We start from the raw sequence: 21,031 nt of genomic DNA on the forward strand, positions 1-21,031 counted from the left end.
TAGATGGAGAGCACTGAAATCCCCATATTTTTGTTTTGAAATCGTGTTTTGATCCTTATAATGAAAATAAGGAGGGGATGTGTACCACAGATAAAGAAGTCAGAGATAATTTCAGGATAATTAGATTTATAAAGCTCTGTAATTTTTAGCCAGCATCACTTGGTAGGGTGAAGCTATTATGGAGAAAACAGATCATTTCACTTTACACAAACTGAACCTACTGTTTACTCAGGGTGGCGGAGGGGATGCTTACATCCTTTTTGCAGTTTCTTCCTCCAAATCACAAGTCTGGAGTCCTGATTATAAATCTGGGTGGGAATCCAGAGTCATGGAAATCTCTCTCCTGGGTGTGGCAGCTGCAGGGTCCAGGGCAACTGTTATTTAGGTGGCACCTTGGTCTTCATCAGCAATGAATTCCCACTGGGGTCCTGGGAACCCCAGAGCATGATAATCAAACCTTCCCAATAGGCTTTCCAGGTTCTCTCAGTAATCAGCAATTAGGAGTGGGTGTTGTGTTTGTTCATTTAGGATATCCAAGGTGGTATCAAAGATTGGGTGTAGTACTTTTGATGGAATGAGAAGATGTAAACCAGTGTTTTCACCACTGAGGTTTCTGATTAAGTACTCCTTGGTTTCACTGATGAATATCAGTATATACTGCACCACAAGACACAAAGCCTCTTTCTTATCTGGCTGTTGAAATTCTTTAGACAGACTGAAGTACCCTTAGCATGCATCACTGATCTCAAGTTCATTTTCATTGTCTTGTTTATTTGTAGGGCGCTCGGGGCTTAGATGGAGAACCTGGGCCTCAAGGGCTCCCTGGTGCACCAGTAAGTACTTTTCATGGGATCCACTGATAGATTTTTTAAGCAATGATCAGTGGTAGATTTTTTGCTATTACTATATATATGTATGTGTGCAGGTATTGTTTATATATGAATCAAGTGGAAAAATGGGCAATAGTTTTCATATTTATTAAAATTTTAAAAATTAAGTCAAGCACCTTTATTTTTTCTTTCGTACAGAGAAATGTTCTTCTGACTTGACATGGGTCTTGTTTTTCTCATAAGTTTAGTCAAATTGTTTTTTTTTGCTTGCTGTGTTTTTCCCTTTCACTCTGGTTGCCAGGATGTCAGGAGTCACAGTAACTCTCACTTTAATTTCTTGGGTAGTTCTATGCTTTTCCTCTCGTATGATTTCTGATCTCATTATTTGATATTTTAATGGCCATGTGTAGATGTGTCCTTAATGTGGACTGCCTCACACCTTTTCTGGAAGTAAATAAACCAAAAAATGGTTCATTGATACTCACTCATACCACATTAAAAAGTAGAAAAAGTGTAAGTGAAATAGAATTTCCAACTGTCAAGGTCCAAGGGGAAAGAAAGAATGTAATTGAAGGATAACATCATAAGATCACGCTGCAGACATGGTGTGCCAAGCAGACCTTAGAGGGAGGTGGACCTGCAAACATGTGTGAGGTGGGATAGAGCAGCGAGGGCAGGTGGGGAGCAGCCCTGTTGGGGTGATGGGGGCGTGGTGCTCTAGAGCTGCCACTGCCTGAGTGTGGAGCTCCTGTTAGAAGATGAGCTGGAATAGACAAGGTGGAAGCACGTTATGGAATGTTTTATGCCAATCCGGGCAATCGTAAGCGATCTGGTAGCAATCGGAAGCTGTTTGAGGTTTCAGAGCAGCTCAGCAATTCAACCAAAGCCATATTTTAGGAAGATACGTCCTGTCATCTGTTACTGCCTGACCATGTATCAGCATCAGCTGGATAGTTCTGACAGAAATCATTGTTATTGACTTGGAAAGTAAGTAAAATACAGAGAAAAGGTTAGCACCTCATCCAAACCTCAACCCACCATGATAGTCAGTGAGGCTAGAGGATATGTGGACAAAGTTCCTGATGTCAAGGCTACCTGCAGTGTGGACCTTGATTTTATTATACCTGTTTATCCAAAGAGTGCAGAAGCATTATGAATTTACAGTGAAATCAATTGACATGTAAGTCTTGGTGATCTTTATGGTAATATCAATTTTTAGGACAATATAGTTTTTATAAAAAGGTTTCTTGAGGCATCCATGATAAATCAAAGCCATTGAGATGAAAGAGCAATGTAAGTTAATTTGGATAGAATTTTATCATTTCAAAAGCCTATCGATAAGTTACTTCTGCTCATATGAACACAATTTTATTTTCGTGCAGGGTGACCAAGGACAGCGAGGACCTCCAGGAGAAATAGGTCCCAAGGGAGAGAGAGTGAGTCGAATCCGCGTTAATCACCGCCAGCATGGAGGTCGTGTGGATCTCCTTGACGTGACCTAAGTACACGCGGTAACTGTCTCTGTTCTGTCTCCTCCCTCTGCCCTGCAGGGGCCTCAAGGTTCTCCAGGAATTCCTGGTCTCCCTGGGCCCAAAGGGGACACGGTAAGTCCTGAGCTGTAGTCATCAAGCTCATTCTTCAAAGTGGTTATTGTAATAAAACTTTAGAAAATAATGACAGGAAGAGGGATGTGTTTCTAAGGGACACTGTGTTTCTTTGTGCATCTTTAGGGCTTGCCAGGTGTGGATGGCCGTGACGGGATACCTGGAATGCCGGGAACAAAGGTAGCCGTGCAATTTAGTCTCAGGGTGATGGGGTGGTCTCCGCCCTGGCCCGCCAAGGAGCTTCCATCACTATGTCACTGGGACATTTATTGAGCTGGCTTCAGCTTTTTTCCCTCCTTCTAGTTTTTTACATCAAGGGTCAATTCAAAATACTTCTTAGAAGTCAGAAAGAGAAAGGCAAATACCATATAATATCACTTACATGTGGGATCTAAAATATGGCACAAATGAACTTATCTGCCAGCCAGAAACAGACCCACAGACATGGAGAACAGACTTGTGGTTGCCACGGGGGAGGGAAGAACTAGCAGTTTGGGGTTGGTGGATGCAAACTATTTTATATAGAATAGATAAACAATAAGATCCTACTCTATAGCACAGGGAACTATATCTAGTCTCCTGGGATAAGCCATAATGGAAAAGAATATTAAAAAGAATCTACATATATGTATATTAGTCACTTTGTTGTACAGCAGAAATTAATGCAACATTGTAGATCAACTGTACTTCAATTAAAAAAGCACAAAAAACAAAAAGAATGTTTGCTTATTTTCAGAAGCTCAGTAAAACTGCCTTGTTGATGAACATAGGCAGAAGGAAATCACATATTTTGATGGCGTTTCCATCCTAAGTCCTATTCCACTTTCCCATCCTGAGCAAGGTAGCGTTATAAAAGTGCACGTACGGTCAACTATGCAGATAACCCTTTCGCTTAGATGGTTTTTGTCTTTCCTTTTCTTAAAAGAAAGACAATAGTTCATACAGGATCAACAAACACTGTTTTTTTCAGGGGGAACCAGGGAAACCCGGGCCTCCTGGTGAAGCAGGTTTGCAGGGGTTACCTGTAAGTATTTGCGTATTTAAATATTGATTGGTTTATATACATATTTTGAACATATGCATTTGGGGTAGAAACATGTATGTTTTGATAAGTTCTGGGGAAGAAAAGATGCTTTAATTTTGTGTTTTTACAGTTGTACATTTTTGTACTTTTTCTCTGAATAACTAGTTATTTCTCCGATAACCACACTAAGATTTAACTATATCTTTTACTTCCATTCCTCTGTTTAGTTCACTCAATTTTCTTTATATCATTTCACCAGCCCTGAGCCGTGGTCTGGGCTTTATACTTCCTCCTACTTTAACTAGTTCTGAAGCCCTAGGACCAGGGTTGAGCCATAAGGTTAAGAGTATGTTTGGGGAACCATGTGAGCTATAAGATTTCATCTTCAGATTGTGTGCTATTTTGAATTATTCAGATTGGTGTTTTCCTGCATTACTGTGGCAGGAAGTTCATGTAGATTATCCCATGTGTTTTCTTGGCTCTTTGGAGGCACATATTTCAAGTTAAAGGAGCTACTTGGTAATGTTGAGGACTGTCCTCTGGTTTATTATGATATCTGACACTTTAAAAATAATCAGAGAATATTAGGCCTCCAGATAGCACCAAATCTCAGTTAGGCCCAGGATTTTCCTGCCATCCTGTTTTTCTACTTGCAGCTGAGCTTTATTGACAGGTTCCTGTTTTGTATTCTGTACATGAGATCATGCCAGGAAGAGTTCCTGTTGACCTGAAAATAGTACCAGATTCTAATTTGGAAGTTCATCCTTAAAAAGTAACTTTAGTTTAGAGCTAGAATTTGCTTCCAGGGTGTTCAGACATAACAAGCCGAAGTCTCATGGCTTGGTGATAGGTCTGTAGCTTGTAGATAGGTCTGTAGTCTGTGGCTTGTGGATATTGTGGATAGGTCTGTAAGTTCAGAACTGGGAATCTAGGGAGACTCTCCCCTACACTGCAGCTTTGAGGTTGTCATGATGCCCTCAGCCGCTTGGCAGTGTGCAGTGGGCTTGGCATCTCACTGGTTGTCAGATGAGATGACTGAACACATGTTCCATGTACATTCTTTCAGGGTATACCTGGAATTCCTGGCGCAAAGGGTGTTGCCGGTGAAAAGGTAAAAGATGAAAACTTTGCAATTAGTATTTTTCTCTATTTTTATTCTTTTACTGATCTATTTTGTTTATCATTTAAAATAGTTCCAACCTGCCTTTGAATTTATATTTAACCTTAAGGGGAAATCAAAGAGAACTGCAGCTGCAGAAAGAGTACTTTGACAAAGTGTTACTGATCAGACTTCCTTCTTGAAAGAGTCATCCTTTGCCACTATAAAACAGAGGTTTCATTGCTCTTTACCACTTAAAATAGGGAAGGTATTATTAAGCCACAGAGGTTTTGTCAATTAATATTAAGATGATTTAGCTGAAACTTAAAGATATTAAGCATATTGTTCACAGAATAATCAGTGTTAGGTGCTTATATGCAAGCACTTAAAAACAATAGTTGAAAGAAAAATTTGCAAAATATAGCTTTACTTTAAATAAAATACTCTGTGACTAATGTAGAAATTGGTTATGATTGAATTACGTGGCTCCAGTGTTTTGGTCATAGTGGCCCAGACAATCTTGGGATGAGGTGCGCCCCCAGTAGCAGACTATGAGCAGTTGATGGTGGAGATGGCATCCCAGATACCTGCTTTCCCCAGAGCTTGCTGGCACATCCCCTGTTTCCTCATGCTGGCATGATCCTTTACAATTTTAGTGGTGTCACTGTTAGGTTCAAATGGCTCAAAGAAGTGTATTGGAGGTGGAAATGATAAAGAAAGGCATATATAACTAATATTGTAAAAAAAGAAAAAGCCTCTCTTATTTTTGTCTGGCTAAAGACCTTCCTTTTTTGACATTTGACATTTGACTTTTAACATTTTTGACACCTTATCATACGTCCAGGAATGACAAAACAGTATCCTAAATCTAAAGAACTTTGATGTATACACCGAGAGTTTTCATTCTCCCAAGTTCTCAGTGTAAAATCAGGAAGTTAATGCTGTGTAAGTGTAGGAAAGACCCGGTCTGCACAAGTCAGGTTGATCATTCTGCTTATTTACTTTCTGAATTAGTCTGAATTACTGTTTTCTACCTTCAGGGTAACACAGGTGCTCCAGGGAAGCCCGGTCAATTGGGGAATTCTGGCAAACCGGTAAGACATCCTAAGTTCCCTTTTCAGGCCTAGTAACCTGTTGTCATGGCGAAGCAAAGGGTTAGGGAGTTTAACTCTTTCTCTGCCTGCCTTCTTCATAACAGGGCCGCCAGGGGCCGCCCGGAGAAGTGGGACCCCGAGGACCCCGGGGCCTTTCTGTGAGTATTCCTTCTCTGCAGATCCCTCCCAGACTGCCTCCTCTGCTCCCCCCTCCCTCCTTCCCTCCCTCCTTTCTTCCTTTATTCACTCCTCCAGTCACTCATCCACAAATGCCTCCTGACATTTGCTAATCCAGATTAACCAATGAAACAGGAATGCTATTTAGATATACAATATGCTTTTTTTCTCCAGAAAGTGGAAATAAAGATGAAATATTTAAAAAAAGAAACATGATGACCCTTTCTACTCTCATCCCATGTTGAAGGAAGTATTTTACCATAATATAAAACAGCTCTACTGAGATATTATTCATATACTATATAAGTCACCCATTTAAAGTGTACAATCAATTGAGGCTAGTTCATTTGCAGACCTGTGCAGCCTGCTCACCACAGTCTGTTTTAAAGTGTTTTCATCAGCTCAGAAAGAAACTTCAGATCCACTTGCAGATTTAGCATCTCCCCCCCTTCCCTTTTAACACTAGAAAACCACTCATCCACTTTCCATGGATTTGCCTGTTCTGGAAATTTCATATAAATAGAATCATGCAATATGTGGATTTTTTCATGACTGGCTTCTCTGAGCATAATGCTTCACGGTTCTTCTATGCTGCACCATGTATCAGTACTTCATTCCTTTTTATTGTCAAATAACTTTCAATTCTATCAGTTCAGTTCAGTTTGGTCACTTAGTCATGTCTGACTCTTTGCGACCCCATGGACTGCAGGACACCAGGCCTCCCTGTCCATCACCAACTCCTGGAGCTTACTCAAACGCATGTCCATTCAATTCTATAGACATACCTTATTTTATTCATCCATTCAGCCATTGATGGGCATTTGGATTATTTCCACTTTTTGGTCCTTACGAATAATGCTGCTATGAACTTTTTTTCTACAGGTAGAAAATGTAGACTTTTTTGCCCAGACTTGTTTTACTTTTTTTGGGTACCTGTATAGGAGAGGAGTTTCTGGGTCATGCAGTAACTGTATGTTAATCTTTTGAGAACCTGCCACGCTTCTTTCAGTGTGAGTTTGTGCATTTATTTTGCAGCAAATATAGCTATGTATATTTTCTCACTAGATACATTCCTAGTGATCTTAGAGAGTGACCTTAACCCTTAGTGAGGAACTGATACACTCAATTTTAACTTTAAACGATTCTTCTTGTCTTCATTTTAAGTTCTTGTTTTCAAAGCCTGCTGGGTAACAGAAACAACTCCAAGTGAGGACACAGAAATGTTTCCAGGCATCATTGTTGCTTTTTTTCCCACTTTATTTATTTTTTTGATCGAAGGATAATTGCTTTGCAGAATTTTGTGGTTTTCTGTCTACACCAACAAGAATCAGCCATAGGTACACCACCATTACATTTTAAAGAGCGTTTCTTGAGCATGTGAGTGAGGATTTTCGTGCTTCAGAAAAGTGAAATATCCCAGTTGAGAGTGGAGCTTCTATCAGGAGGTTTCTCTGCAGCCAAACAAGCTAGCTCCTGCCCCTCACGCCTCACTTCCCTTTTCTCCTCTGTTGCTGGAAGTCTGTGAATTTCTAATTAAAATATTTTCCGTATTGACAAAGGAATGAGGTCAGAGCTCGATCGCATTTCTAAAATCACAGGCAGATTGAACACTGTGGGGGAGAGGTGCTGGAGCTGTAGAAAATTGGACTGGAATGTGTCATATTCCTGTTATAGAGCAGAAAATTGAGTGCAGTACTGCTGATGGCAGGACCCCCTGCAGATGGTGGGCCCCTGATGATGGCGGGACCACACACTAAACACAGGCCTCGCTGGTGGAGGGGGCTTGGCCCATCCCCAGCTCCGGGTTATGGGGTGTAGAAACCGATGGACTTAAGCTGGGCTGCAGAAGGAGATGGGTTGGGGACGGTGTTTCATCCTCCTATGGTGGGGAGGCAACTCAGAGGGAGTGATGGCTGTGTAAGTTTTCGAGCCTCACTACAATTTTGATTGTTCAGTTTCTGTAAGCATCTGTATTCTTCCCACTATTGCCCTTGTGTGTGCATACTTAGACACTTCGGTCATGTCGGACTCTTTGCCATCTGGGCTGTAGCCCGCCAGGCTCCTCTGTGCATGGGATTCTCCAGGCAAGACTACTGGAGTGGGTTGCCGTGCCCTACGCCAAGGGATCTTCCCAGCCCAGGGAGCGAACCCGCGTCTCTTAGGTCTCCTTCGCTGGCAGGCAGGTTCTTTACTGTTCGCATCACCTGGGAAGCCTTGTCTCCTCACTGAGGCTCGAAGCTACGGTGTTCCTCCTTCATCACGTTCCCACCCGCAGGAGGACCTGCTCATCCGACCACCGCGTCTGTACCGCCTCCCATCTGCCTCTTCTTTTGAAGCCCGCCCGCCTCTCCCGGCTCCCGGCCCTCCCGCGCCAGCTCAGGCGGTTCCCCGCCGCTTGCCACTGCATCGTTTGCTGACTTGCCTTCCCTGCTCACATCTTGCCTTCTCTGCCCGCGTCTCCCCGCGGGATGCTGTTGGTCTTTAGGCCAGGATAGTTGTTCCTGCTCCAGGACTCTGGCACAGGGCGGGAGTGTCCTGCATCACCCGAACTCCAGTGTGTCCGCACAGTCCTGGGAGCAAACGCAAAAGCCTGGAGAAGTGTAGGACTCCACATCTGCACGCACCTCCAGGATGATCTTTGCAAAGCACAGTTTCCGTCATCACTTCTCTCCTTCGTTTAAAAACCTTCAGTGGGTTTCCACGGACAATGAAAGAGTCTGAAATCCTACAGCGTCTGTTTGTCCCCTAGTTTTATTTCCCCTTTCTCCCTTGCTCAGAGCCCGTGTTCCAGCTAAGCTTGACTTTGCTAATTCCCAAACACTCTCTACGCTTCTTAGTCTGCCTGTTTATACTTTGTGATACCCTGCAACTGGGATGGGTTTTTCCCCTATTTTTCTAACTCAGCATCCCATGTGTCCTTCTAGATATGACTGAAGTGTTAATTCTGCAATGGAGTCATCTCTTATGATGCCCTATTCCTCTGAGAGACACCATCTCTCCTTATTCTGAACCTGTAATCCTTGGTCTCTTGTTTCCCCCATGGTGTGGACACTGCAGAAAGGCTGGGACAAGTCTGATCCCTGTTTGTGTTCCCTGTGTCTTTTTATTCAGGGCCCACTGTAAGGTTGTGCTCAATAAAGATTCCTTGAAATGCATTGGGTGGGAGGAATGATAACTCTTGCCATGCTGCTTCTGTTCATGATAACTGACTTCTCACCCACTATAACTTTTTCAGAAGAGTATTATGGGAGGTTATAAATATTATAGTTCTGGAGCAGAATTTTAACACCAAATCTACTTACTGAAGGAGGCATTTGTTCTTTCATTTTACATCATTAAATTCATTTTCATAGGTAAGTTCATGCCATGTCAACTATTTTCCACAAATTTGATCAGTTTTTCCTGCAAATCTCAAGTTGGGAAGCTGAGTAGAAGAAATGAAACCCACTTCTGATGTGTCCTAGGAAAGAATCAGGGCTAACTGAAATATGTCTTTGAAGTTAAGTTGTGTTTCCCACTTTCCTCGCCATTGTTCCACCAACTTCTGCCAACGCCACAGCAAAAAATATTGGAGTTTCGGCATCTCTAGTGAGTACACATGAGCACGTGTCTTTCCCACTTGGCTTGCGTTTCTGGCTTTTTCCATTACACTGCACTGCAGCGTCTACACCTGCATCTGGGGGACTCCTGGTTTAGAGCCAGCAGGTGGCTGGGACCTCTGCTTTGGTGTTACTGAGTAGTGGCTCCTGGTCCATTTTTCTCTTCCAGGCTCCTCAGAACTTGCCAGAGCGTTTGTCTAGTGGGTTAGGTTTGCTCTGCTCTTGTGATTTTGACTGGGATGAGTGCCGTGCTGATCTGTCCCAGGTTTTCTGAAGTTTATGCACTCCTGGAGTGTGCGTAGAAGCCTGTCTCCTTTCTCTTGAAGTCCCCTACCGTGACCCCATCAGCTTCAACACAGAGGTCCCACTTGGTGTGCTGTTGAGTGATCTACGCCACCTTCCTGCCCCACCAGGCTCTGGAACACTCCAGAACATTCCTCTCAGTGCTTTATGGACCAGCTGTGATGGTTATAGTGTGAGCAGATTGTGGTCTGCCTCTGTGTGTGAGGAGATATTTAAACCTACATTAGAGAGAAGTATAAACTATCCAATGTGGTAAAATTGAATAGATTAAATAAATATTTTTATGGCAAAATTATCCTTGTAGTAGAACTAATATGATCTTCAAGTGTTACTATGAAAATGACTTGTAAAAGCAACAGTCTTTAGGAATCATAACTGATCTTCTAGGTTAAACATACTTTTGCCAGAAATCGGCACTTAGGGTATAATGCAGACTAAGTATAGTGATAGTTTCCCTCTTCTGAAACTGCAGAGGTACTGAGGATAATGTTCGTTCTTCAGCTAGTTAGCATTTTGGGTAATCGAGCAGATGTATCAACCAACACAGTCTAGAGCACAGCAGAGTAAAGCCCACTCTTCTGGTAAAATAATTATGACTGACCAAATGTAATAAAATTGATTCTTTTCTGGGATATTTTAGAAGTCTGATAGTTCCATTTTAAAAGGGAGACTTCTTTATTGAAGTATCCATTTGTATTTATTGAAATGAGCTTTGCAAAGTAGCTGGTAGTGTTTGCTTATAAAAAGAGTACCTTCTTGGTGATCAATGGTCTTGACAGAAACTCAAAAAATGAGGACTAGAGACATTTTTCCCCAAGCACGACTTGTGCTTTTAAAGAAATTTGGGAGGTTTGAAAAGCAAAGAACATGTAATGAATCATTTGATTGAAAACCATAGTTTTGACTGATGTCTTTATTCCTTGGATAAAACCTTGGATGAGCGTAGTAACTAGCATATCTGTGGTGCTTACTATGAGCTGGATATTGTACTAAGTGCTTCATGTATCTATTTAATCCTCTCAAAACCCACTTAACACATGAGGAAACAGATGAAGAGCTTCCCTGTAGCTTAGATGGTAAAGAATCTGCCTGCAATGCAGGAGTCCCAGGTTCGATCCCTGGGTCGAAAAGATCTCCTGGAGAAGGGGTTGGCAACCCACTCCAGTGTTCTTGCCTGGAAAATCCCATGGACAGAGGAGCCTGGCAGCTACAGTCCACGGGGTCACAAAGAGTTGGACACGACTGAGCAGCTAACACTGTTGCTACTAGCACAGAAGGGTTGAGTTGCCTGCCTGGACTGAGCTGGTGCACAACAGAGCTGGACTTCAGACCTGGTGTCCAGGTCCTCATCTCCACCCTCCAGTGCCTCCAAAGTCAAGGCTCTGCTGGATATCTTTTGTTTAAAGTTAGCTTGGCAAATTCTAATAACACAAAACATATTTAGCAAATTTAAGAGTTTAGCGTTTATGGAACTTCTGCAGTGAGCAGTCAACAAACGTCTAAGTAAAGCTGGTGAAGATATTCAAACAGAACACAACCCCCAACAGATTCCTGGGTCTTACCCAGACCTTCAGAATCAGGACTGGGGGCTGAGGAGTGGGCGGTGGAGGGGAATGGGGAGGTGGGGTGGTGAAGACACCAGTGAAATATAGTTCTAACAATTCCTTAGGGGATTCCGATGCGCAGGCAGAGTTGGCAATTACTGGTAAAAGTCTGCATCTTTTTTAAAGCTTTGATTGCCTTCTTAAATAGAGATGAATTGGCAGATGTATCTTAACATGTTGGAGATACATACGGTGGCTCAGAGCACTCAAGAGAAAAAATAGAGCATTTTTTTTAATGGTCTTCATATTTTCAGTGGTAGGATTTTGCTTATTGTTCTGGTTCCTTTCAATTCTCCTGTTAAAAGCCGTGACTTTTGTCGTGAGGTTTGCAATATAAGCCATGTGGCAGAATAACTATTTCCCTACCAACCTCCCTGGCCACATCTGAAAATATGGTTTCACTACAGCTTTTGAAACATTAGAGATTTATCATTTATTTAGCACACCTGTGGTTACCAGGTTAGGGTGAATGGCTCCCTGCAGGATGTATTTATTTTAACCTGTGTATTTAAAGATTACTGTTTCTATCTTGATTGCTCATGCTCATCTTAGTTACAGGTGAAATTAAAGAACTAAGGGGAAGAATATCCATGTTTTTAGAACACATAGAAATCTTCAGAATGGCCATGAGAATAACTTGCCCTAACATTTGTAGCTGTTTGGTCATTGTGAAAATAAACAGTAACTTTTTTTTTTCACAGTGAAATAATTTCTATAGAAATGCCTAAGTTCAGAATGGCAAAGGATTTATAGGACAGAAGTAAAATAAAAACAAAGACCCACATGCCATGTATTTGTGCAGGGGCAGGAGAGTGACTGCTCAACATTTCACCCAGCCCTCCCTCAGTCCTATGTGTGTGGCCCTGTTATGGCTGTTGGTCAGCAGAGTGGGCTACCTAGATTGGGTTCTGAGCTTTTCATTGGTTTTACCAAGGGCTGCCAGGGCTTGGAAAAGACTAGAAACTGAATAACACCAGCTCGTGAAAGACAGAGAAAATAAGATTCCAGCAGAGAATCTTTGTGTTTGCCTGAAAAGATGATTAATCTCTCCAAAAAGTAAGTGAAAGGTTTCATAGTCCTTTATTTTCATTTAGCCCTTTGGTTTGTGGAAGACAAAAAAAGGTATATCAATCATCTTTGTCTTGGATAGGATGGCATAATGGTTCATTTACTTAGAAATGAATACTTGAGGTTGTGTCAAGAATCTTGCTTTCCCTTTCTGACACGATTATGTTTTCCACCAGTGACTATTAATTGTTCTGTGAATTAAGGTCATTTTATCCCATTGATATTTAGGATCTTAATCAGGACGCAATTCAGAAATAATTAGAAAATGCCAGCAGAGCAGATATACCGAAGAAAATCTACCTTGAACTTCAAAGTGCTGGAGCAAAGTAATGGGGTGAAACCTTTATGTGTAGAGACACAAGAATCTATCATAGTGGCTGACTTTCACCTGACTTGACTCTTTCCAGCATCTGTCCTCATGAGGCACTGCTTTGGGCTTCCAGGCTGCTCACAAGGGTTAAGGACCAATGTGTCATTCAAACTCACACATTAGACAGAACATTCATATGAAAGTTTTTGTAAAGCACTTAACCGTCCTTCTCAATCTCTCAGAGTTTGCTCAAACTCATGTCTGTTGAGTTGGTGATGCCATCCCACTATCCTCTGTCACTCCCTCCTCCCCCTCTCCTCAATCCTTCCCAGACTCAGGGTCTTTTCCAGTGGGTCGGCTGCTCTTCGCATCAGGTGGCCTAAGTATTGGAGCTTCAGCTTTACCATAAAGCGCTTAAGAGCATTTTGTTTAAATCACCTATAAGTCATAAGAAACGGCTGTCATGAAATTATAGCTCATAGAGGCTTGTAATTTGGCTGACATTTCTTGATCATTTAGAGCAATTGGAAATGCAGAGAGTTTATGGATCTTGACATTTTGTTCTTTTTATAGATGAAGGAATAGCGTATGGGTCAGATCAGGATAATCTTATCAGGAGCATTTATAAATATCAAGCATTAATATGTTGTCATATCATTTTAAACACAAACTCAAAAGACTACTTTCATTGTCATGTACCTCATCCAGGAAATGTAATTATTTATCCAGCAACCTCAATGTTCAACTTAGTTGAACATTCATTAGAAGAGAAACAAGCTTTTAGCAGATTTCAAAGAAGTGTATGAAATTCTCAGGGAAAGAAATGGAAGAGTTCATGTGATTCCTTTTCTCAAAGGGCTTAGCGTTTCCAATAAAAAATTGAAATTAGTTCACAGAATGAAATTAGAGTGTTCTTTTGGTGCAACTACATTATAAATTGTACTTTCCAAAGTCTTTAATCTTTTAAGACATATGTGGAATGAGTGGCGCAAAGAATTATTTTGGAAACTTTATGAATTTCTTCTGTGTGTGTCTTTTTGAAGTCGCAGAGGTAATTTAAAGGCAAACATCTCTGTCCTGAGTCTTTTCACTCTTCTGAGGTTCAAGGTCATTTGCCAGCTACTGCTTTAAAATGTACTGTAGACCTGAGATTTACTCTGGGTTTTACACAATTATGTGGAATTCAAAATGTTACTATGCCTATACCTCTAGAACACATAGTCTAAATGAGAGGATAAAGCGTGTACACAAATAACCATAATCTAAGTTGGAGGGTGATGTGCATGCTGAAAATTCCTAATTGTTACTTCCTGTTGATGTTTCAGGAGTGATGTCTATCGAACAGTCTCTAGTCACAATGAGCAGTGTTAGGCCTGTCAGAGCTCAGGATGAACACTGAGGAGGCGGCAGACAGTTTATATAAAGGTCTCTGCCTTCAGTCGAAGACGGGGAGAACACTTTGGTGACCTTTATATATGTGTAAACAAAAACCTAGGTAGCTTGGTTGCTTTGTTGATGTAGTAAACATACATTTGCATTTTGGCAGACTGCCTGGTTGACTGTCCTGCTTGTGTGTTTCTAGGGCAGCAGAGGTGAAGTAGGACCAGTGGGACCCCCAGGGCCACCAGGTAAACTGGTAAGTAGCATTTCTAGTCCTCAGCAGTGGATTTCCTTTATGCAAAACATAATAAAATTTTTAAAGGGAGCAAAGAGAGAAAAGCAATTTGCAACAGGTAATTGAATCATCCTTGTTTGGTTTCTGTTCCTATGTGAATGTGTCAAATGTAAATGGGGAATTTCAAATTAAATCTAGGAGACCCTCAGAGGGTATTTTAATCAGTGTGGTTTGTAGCATTTATTTTAAAACTGGGGGAGATACGAAGTGCTCCATTTGGCCATGGTTGTTCTTGGACTGGAGAGAACCATATGTGAAGGCTGCCTTTCACTTCTCCAGCGGTGATGTTTACACAGCTGAGAAGGCAGGGACTCAGCTCAAAGAGCCCACTGTTGGGAAGAGGTGCAAACCTGGGAATTGGGGAGCTCAGAAGTGGGATGGAGGAGGGCCTGACTGTCTTCTGAGATCTGGGAGAGTGGGAGGTCTGAGCAGCAGCGTTAAACCAACCGCAGCACTTCTTATCCTAGGCATGAGTTATATCTGGTGTGTGTGCTCTCAGCATCGCAGTAACAGTAGGTCTGGGGATGTGTTTTATTTTAGGGTTCTCTTGGCAGCCCCGGCCTCCCTGGCTTGCCTGGCCCCCCTGGACTTCCTGGGATGAAAGGTGACAGGGTAAGATTCCCAGCCCTCTGGAAAGTTCCTTATTTGGAAGGGTGATTTCTACTATGTTGAGAAACCAAGCTTGCTTTTGGCCCAATGGAGTATTTTTCTAGACATTGCCATAGAGAACTATCAAGAAAGATTTCTAAAATTACGGAAAGCTGAGATTAAGAAGCAAACGAATCTATTAATCATTTATCAGATGGACGAAAAATAAAAGCCGAGTAAAGGAAAAATTTCAGCTGTAATCACACTTCCGATTCAGTTCTCAATTTCTGTTCTTACTCGTCACATTTTACATGAATGTGGTCAGAGGGCACTTCAGGTCACCAGTGATTTTGCACTGTTGTGAGTTTCTCCAGGTCTGATGCGACTCTGGCTAGAGAGTGAGGAGATGGAGAATATTCATCCTTGTTCCTGTTCACCAGCCCAGTAGTGGAGTTGGTTCACTTGAGATTGTATAGTTAAAAACCTCAAAAGACTGAAAAAGCGTGTTTTATTCATTGCAGGGTGTAGTTGGTGAACCTGGTCCAAAGGGTGAACAGGTAGGTCCCGGCATTGGAATCCTGTGAAATGTATGTTTAACTAATGTGTTTCACCAGCAGGGGGCACGGGCTGATCTGCTGGTGTGGGTAGACTGTGGAGGCTCCAAGGGCTTTATTTATTGATTTTAATTGGAGGCTGATTACTTTACAATACTGTAGTGGTCTTTGCCATACACTGACATGAATCAGCCATGGGTGTACATGTGTCCCCCATGCTGAAACCCCCTCCCACCTCCCTCCCCATCCCATCCCTCAGGGTCGTCCCAGTGCACCAGCCCTGAGCACCGGGTATAGTGAGTGAGACCCAGGGTCTAATTAGGTCTGTAACCTTATCTACTGTTTTAATAATCCAAGCTAACGGTGGCCCTGCCTTCCAGAATACACACTATCCTTCCTTTGAAAAGAGTGGCCCTCTCTCTCATTCACCAGATGGGTTTACTCCAGTCTGATGGAGCCTCCATAGCCTCATCACAGTGTTTTGGCTTTTCTTCACTAAGAACTTAGCAAATACAATGCACATGAATTAGAGTTAGTTTTCATCCTGAGGTTCCCCGCTCCCCCAACCCCCCGCCACCTATAAGAGCCCCTTTTAAGTCTTACCTAATTATCCAGTTGCTGACACAGTCATTCATCCTTAACTTTAGCTGAAATTCATCTTCTGGCTTTTCTCTGGTCTGTGTCCCGGGTTGGACTAGCCCCTGACAGCTAGATTGGAAAACCATTAAGGACATGTTGTATTTCTGTGTGACCTTGGGAGCACTGTGGGAACTTCTGAATTTTTTTCAGTGTTGACTGGGTAAATTTGAACCAAGGGACTAAGAACTTTTAAAATGTGACTTTTAATTTTTAGGGTGCCTCTGGTGAAGAGGGTGAAGCTGGAGAAAGGGGTGAACTCGTAAGACATTTTTCCTGGATGTTGGTGGAACCTCACTGGTTTTAAACTGTCTCAGATATATTTCCTTCTTCTTTCCTCTGGCCCTGCTATCCTGCTGACTTCTTTCAGGGCTAAGATGTTTCTTACATAAACTCGCAAACCACCCCTCAGAACTGAGCCACGGTCAAGTAAAATGCAGGGGAAATACTCCGGCATTGGTAGACCTGGCCTAAAGCACTGAGAGGACCAAGTGTTCCCTTTAGAGGGCACGTTTGCTCATTTTTTTCCATCTAGAAATTCCAGGTGATTCTTATAAGACTGCAGAAAGTCTATGAATAGTGCCTATCATGGAAATAAAGCTAAAGCTTTATTGTGGTTTATATTAATAGTTTATTGTAGATGGAAAGCTGTGGCTTGCAAGCTTGACTGCGGGTGTTTTCCACGGTCTTTTGGAATCTAAAACCAACTCCAGAGGAGGCTTCTGCTGAACCTCCAGGAAGGCAGGGAGAAGGAGAACAAATCGTCACTGCCTCCAGCACTTCTGTCTGCAGGCTCTTCCTTCTAGTCACAATGCAATCAAACAGGACCTACCTAGTGTGGAAAGTCACATTTGGTCCTTTCCTGTGGGACTGACAGAATTCTCAGGAAGTAGTTTCAGAGGGTTTTTGGTTCAGGAGAAAATGCTGAATAATATTTTATTCAGGTTTTTTAGGATTTAGAGTTAATATAAATGTAACATCTGAATTAGACAAAGCTTCCTAACTATTAGATAAACTAGAAAAGGATGACTTCAATTTTATATTCTGTTGAAACTGTTCATTTTATAAGCTAAGAGAATGTTGAAAAATCATCTTGTTTTGTAATGAACATGCACCAGTGTGCTAACGTGAGCTGAATTCATACCTAGAGCTAGTGGTAGGAGATATGCAAGCTTTTTTTTTTTTTAAAGCATGCATATTTGATTTGATAGACTTTGAGGGATTTTTAAGAACACTGCTAGAATTTACAAAATGAAGTCATCTGATTTAAATGTCTATTATGTTTTATAACAGCATGCTAGTTTAATATCTTTTGACTTACATGTTTTAATTCTCAGCACTTAGCATTTTAGATCTGGATGGAACCTTGGAGAGCCCTGATTCAACCCTACTATTTAACAGATGAGTTAGCCAAAGGCTGGGGGTTTACAAAGTTTACACAGGGTCATGAAATTAAATAGTAGAACTGGAACCAGAATCCAAATTTTGACTCATATTTTTTTCCTGCAGTGTCAGGCTTCTTCTGTTCATGGTTTTCTATTGACTTTGGCAGCATGATAACCTTTTCAGTGTTTTTTAGTAAACTATCAAATGTGAATACATTGTTCTAATATGATTTCATTTTATTGATTTAGGGAGATATAGGAGTACCTGGCCCAAAGGGATCTGTAAGTATAATGAATAGTAATGGTATAAAAATAAAATATCAACAAAGCTATAAAAACAGAATGCATTACTTTATGAAATCATTCTGTAAAATTCAATTCTAAAAGGACTTACCTTTAAGGAAGTTAATGTCTGAATTTATGCTTTAAGTAGTGAATTAGTTCAAAGGAGAAAAAACTCATAAGTGTAAATGGATCTGCCTTTTGACCTAACCACTCTAAAGGAAGTTTTTTTTTTTTTTCATATTATAAATGGCTCACTGAGTATATATTGTAATCTCTTCCACAAATGGATTGTTTTACAAGAACTGACCTGTGCTTTGCAGTGACAAGAACATAACTGAATTTCATTGTCAGTCATATCATTGCAAATATTTCAGTAATTTTCATAATATCCTGTGTGTTGGAGGATTTTCATAATATCCTGTCTAGTTGGAGAAGTAAGATATAGGCATGGTACATAAGAAAATATGGATAACTATTAGGGCTAGAAAATGATCAGCTCCTTCAGTTTATCACTTTTCAGAAACTAATCTGATGTTCATAGAGATTATAGATGTATTCAGAATTATATAATCAATTAATAGCAAACCTAGAATGACTTGCTACTTTGAAAGGAATATACACCTTAATACAATAACAGATTTAAGATATTACAAGGAGAAAGGATGAAGCTCAGACTTCAGTGTCAAGGGCATCTATCAGGAACTTCTGTTAATCCCCAAGACCTTCCTTTGTCTGGAATCCCTGCCGCTCCTCTCTGTCCAACAGATGACAGTCAGTGACATCTAGATTAAAAGAGAAAGCTTACACATCTATCCCTCCTGTGCTTAAAACCCTTCGAGAATAGCATTTGTAGAATAAAATCAGACTCTTGGCAAAGAATACAAAGCCTTCAATGAAGTGGTTGCAGCCTCCCAGCCTCATCTCTGACCTCTCTGGATCTCATCTCTTTGTGGTTTGTTTTACTTGGCATATGCTGTTTAACAACATATGCTGTTCTTCTAGTTTGGGGCACTCTTTCTCTTTCCTTAGATTACCAACATTTAGCCCAATCTTCTACCCAGCCTTCTCTGGAAGGACACACCCCACCTTGGTTACCATGCCCCACCCGGGGCTCTTCATGCAGCCTCGATATGGAAAGTTTTGTATTATCTTTCCTGTGTGCATACTGGACTTCTCTGGTGGTTTAGACGGTAAAGAATCCTCCTGCAATACAAGAGACCTGGGTTCGATCCCTGAGTCAGGAAGATCCCCTGGAGAAGGGAATGGCTACCCACTCCAGTATTCTTGCCTGGAGAATTCCATGGACAGAGGAGCCTGGCAGGCTACAGTTCATGGGGTTTCAAAAAGTTGGACATGACTGAATGACTAACACACACACACACACACAAATGCACACACCTGTGTACATACAACCTCTAAACACCATGTGACAGTCAAGCTTCAAAGAACATCTTTATGCCTTAGAATCTTCGACAGAAATGGTTTAGGATTGAGAAACACTGTAAAGGGTAAGCCTGGATAGAATCTGACAGTGGAAATCCTCTTCACTGTCTAGAAATAATCAGTAATGTTCGAAGGTGAGAATTCAAGTTATAAAAGAAAAAGGATGAACAATGCAGGTTCAAAGTGAGTTAATCTCATTTAAATTTGGATGCAGTACTAGGAATTAGCTCTTGATTGATCACCTCCCTTCCCACCCCATCTTTTCTGTCACTACCCAAGGAATACTAATGAAATTAAAATGTAGCGTCTGGGCTTCCCTGGAGAAGGCAATGGCAACCTACTCCTGTACTCTTGCCTGGAAAATCCCATGGGAGGAGCCTGGTAGGCTGCAGTCCATGGGATCACTTAGAGTCAGACAAGACTGAGCGGCTTCACTTTCACTTTTCACTTTCATGCACTGGAGAAGGAAATGGCAATCCACTCCAGTGTTCTTGCCTGGAGAATCCCAGGGACGGCAGAGCCTGGTGGGCTGCTGTCTATGGGGTCACACAGAGTCGGACATGACTGAAGCGACTTAGCAGCAGCAGCAGCAGCAGTCTGGGCTTCTGAGGTGGCACTAGTAAAGAACTCCCCTGCCAATGCAGGAATGTAAGAGATGTGGGTCCAATCCCTGGGTTGGGAAGAGCCCCTGGAGAGGGGATGGCAACCCACTCCAGTATTCTTGCCTGGAAAATTCCATAGACAGGGATCTGGCAAGCTATAGTCCAAAGGGTCACAAAAAGTTGGACACGACTGAGCACACACACACTGGACTTTTTTAGAAGTTGCTATATCTTGCATTCTAGTGACCTGACAATACCCAGCTTTAGTTCCACAGCACATCCTTAGCTTTCTCCCTTGAGCCTGACTCTCAGGAAATCTTTTTAAGCCATAATTTCTTCAAGAAGCAATCTTGACAAGTTGGCTTAGATGAATATCATTCTTTTTTTTTTTTTTGTACAAAGAGATTGGAAAAAGCATACTCCTTGAGCTTTCTTAAGATGTGTCTGGCGGAAGCATTGCTTCATTACCATTTTTTCCTTCAGGTTAAAACATCTGAATGTTTGAATGAGTTGACTTTTCCTAGAGAAACGGTATGAAAAGGAAGCCGGATGGAGCAGCTTTATGAATATCAGATCTGGAGCAGTAGCATTCCCCCACGCTCTTTCACTTTTATCCTCTCATTTTTATTCTGTAAACAGCAGTCACTGTAACTATGTCACAAATTCCACTGGAGGTAGCTTAACAAAAAATGAATTAATTTAGTTTCTCTTTAAAACAGTTTTTGTAGTTGAGGACTATAAAGATGCTTTTAATGGTCTGCTTTCAGAAGAAAACTGTAACTGGTATATGGTTTTATTTTAAAGAAATAATTGATTTGCTTTTTTAAGCATCTTTATTTTTTTGATAACAGTTTTATTTTTATTTTTAAGAATTTTATTCATTTTAATTGGAGGCTAATTATTTTACAATATTGTAGTGGTTTAAGCATCTTTAATATTTAGATTTTTAACTTCCTGTATCCTTAGATAAATTATGGACTCACCCTTTTTGTTCTGGTATTTTAAATGCAGCATTTTAAATGTGTTGATTTAATTCACGTTGGTGTTTTATAATTCCTGGATACATCTGGCTTCCTTCCTCAGATTCTCCAAAGAATGTTATAAAGGCTAAATAACTTATGTTCTTGGAAATGTCTTTATTTTATGCTTTC

General features: G+C 41.3%; 1 protein-coding gene across 1 annotated transcript in view; it reads left to right on the forward strand.

Moving 5' to 3' along the window:
- Positions 1–21,031, forward strand: part of COL9A1 (collagen type IX alpha 1 chain) — an 88,303-nt gene that overhangs the window by 49,601 nt on the left and 17,671 nt on the right. The window contains exons 22-34 of the mRNA XM_069599491.1: positions 780–833; positions 2,213–2,266; positions 2,381–2,434; positions 2,561–2,614; positions 3,405–3,458; positions 4,525–4,569; positions 5,598–5,651; positions 5,756–5,809; positions 14,295–14,348; positions 14,928–14,999; positions 15,497–15,532; positions 16,383–16,427; positions 17,800–17,832. Coding sequence (XP_069455592.1) covers positions 780–833; positions 2,213–2,266; positions 2,381–2,434; positions 2,561–2,614; positions 3,405–3,458; positions 4,525–4,569; positions 5,598–5,651; positions 5,756–5,809; positions 14,295–14,348; positions 14,928–14,999; positions 15,497–15,532; positions 16,383–16,427; positions 17,800–17,832 — 663 coding nt within the window. The remainder of the gene's footprint in view (positions 1–779; positions 834–2,212; positions 2,267–2,380; positions 2,435–2,560; positions 2,615–3,404; positions 3,459–4,524; positions 4,570–5,597; positions 5,652–5,755; positions 5,810–14,294; positions 14,349–14,927; positions 15,000–15,496; positions 15,533–16,382; positions 16,428–17,799; positions 17,833–21,031) is intronic.

Source organism: Ovis canadensis, chromosome 9 (assembly GCF_042477335.2).
Source record: "Ovis canadensis isolate MfBH-ARS-UI-01 breed Bighorn chromosome 9, ARS-UI_OviCan_v2, whole genome shotgun sequence".
Classification (NCBI taxonomy): domain Eukaryota; kingdom Metazoa; phylum Chordata; class Mammalia; order Artiodactyla; family Bovidae; genus Ovis; species Ovis canadensis.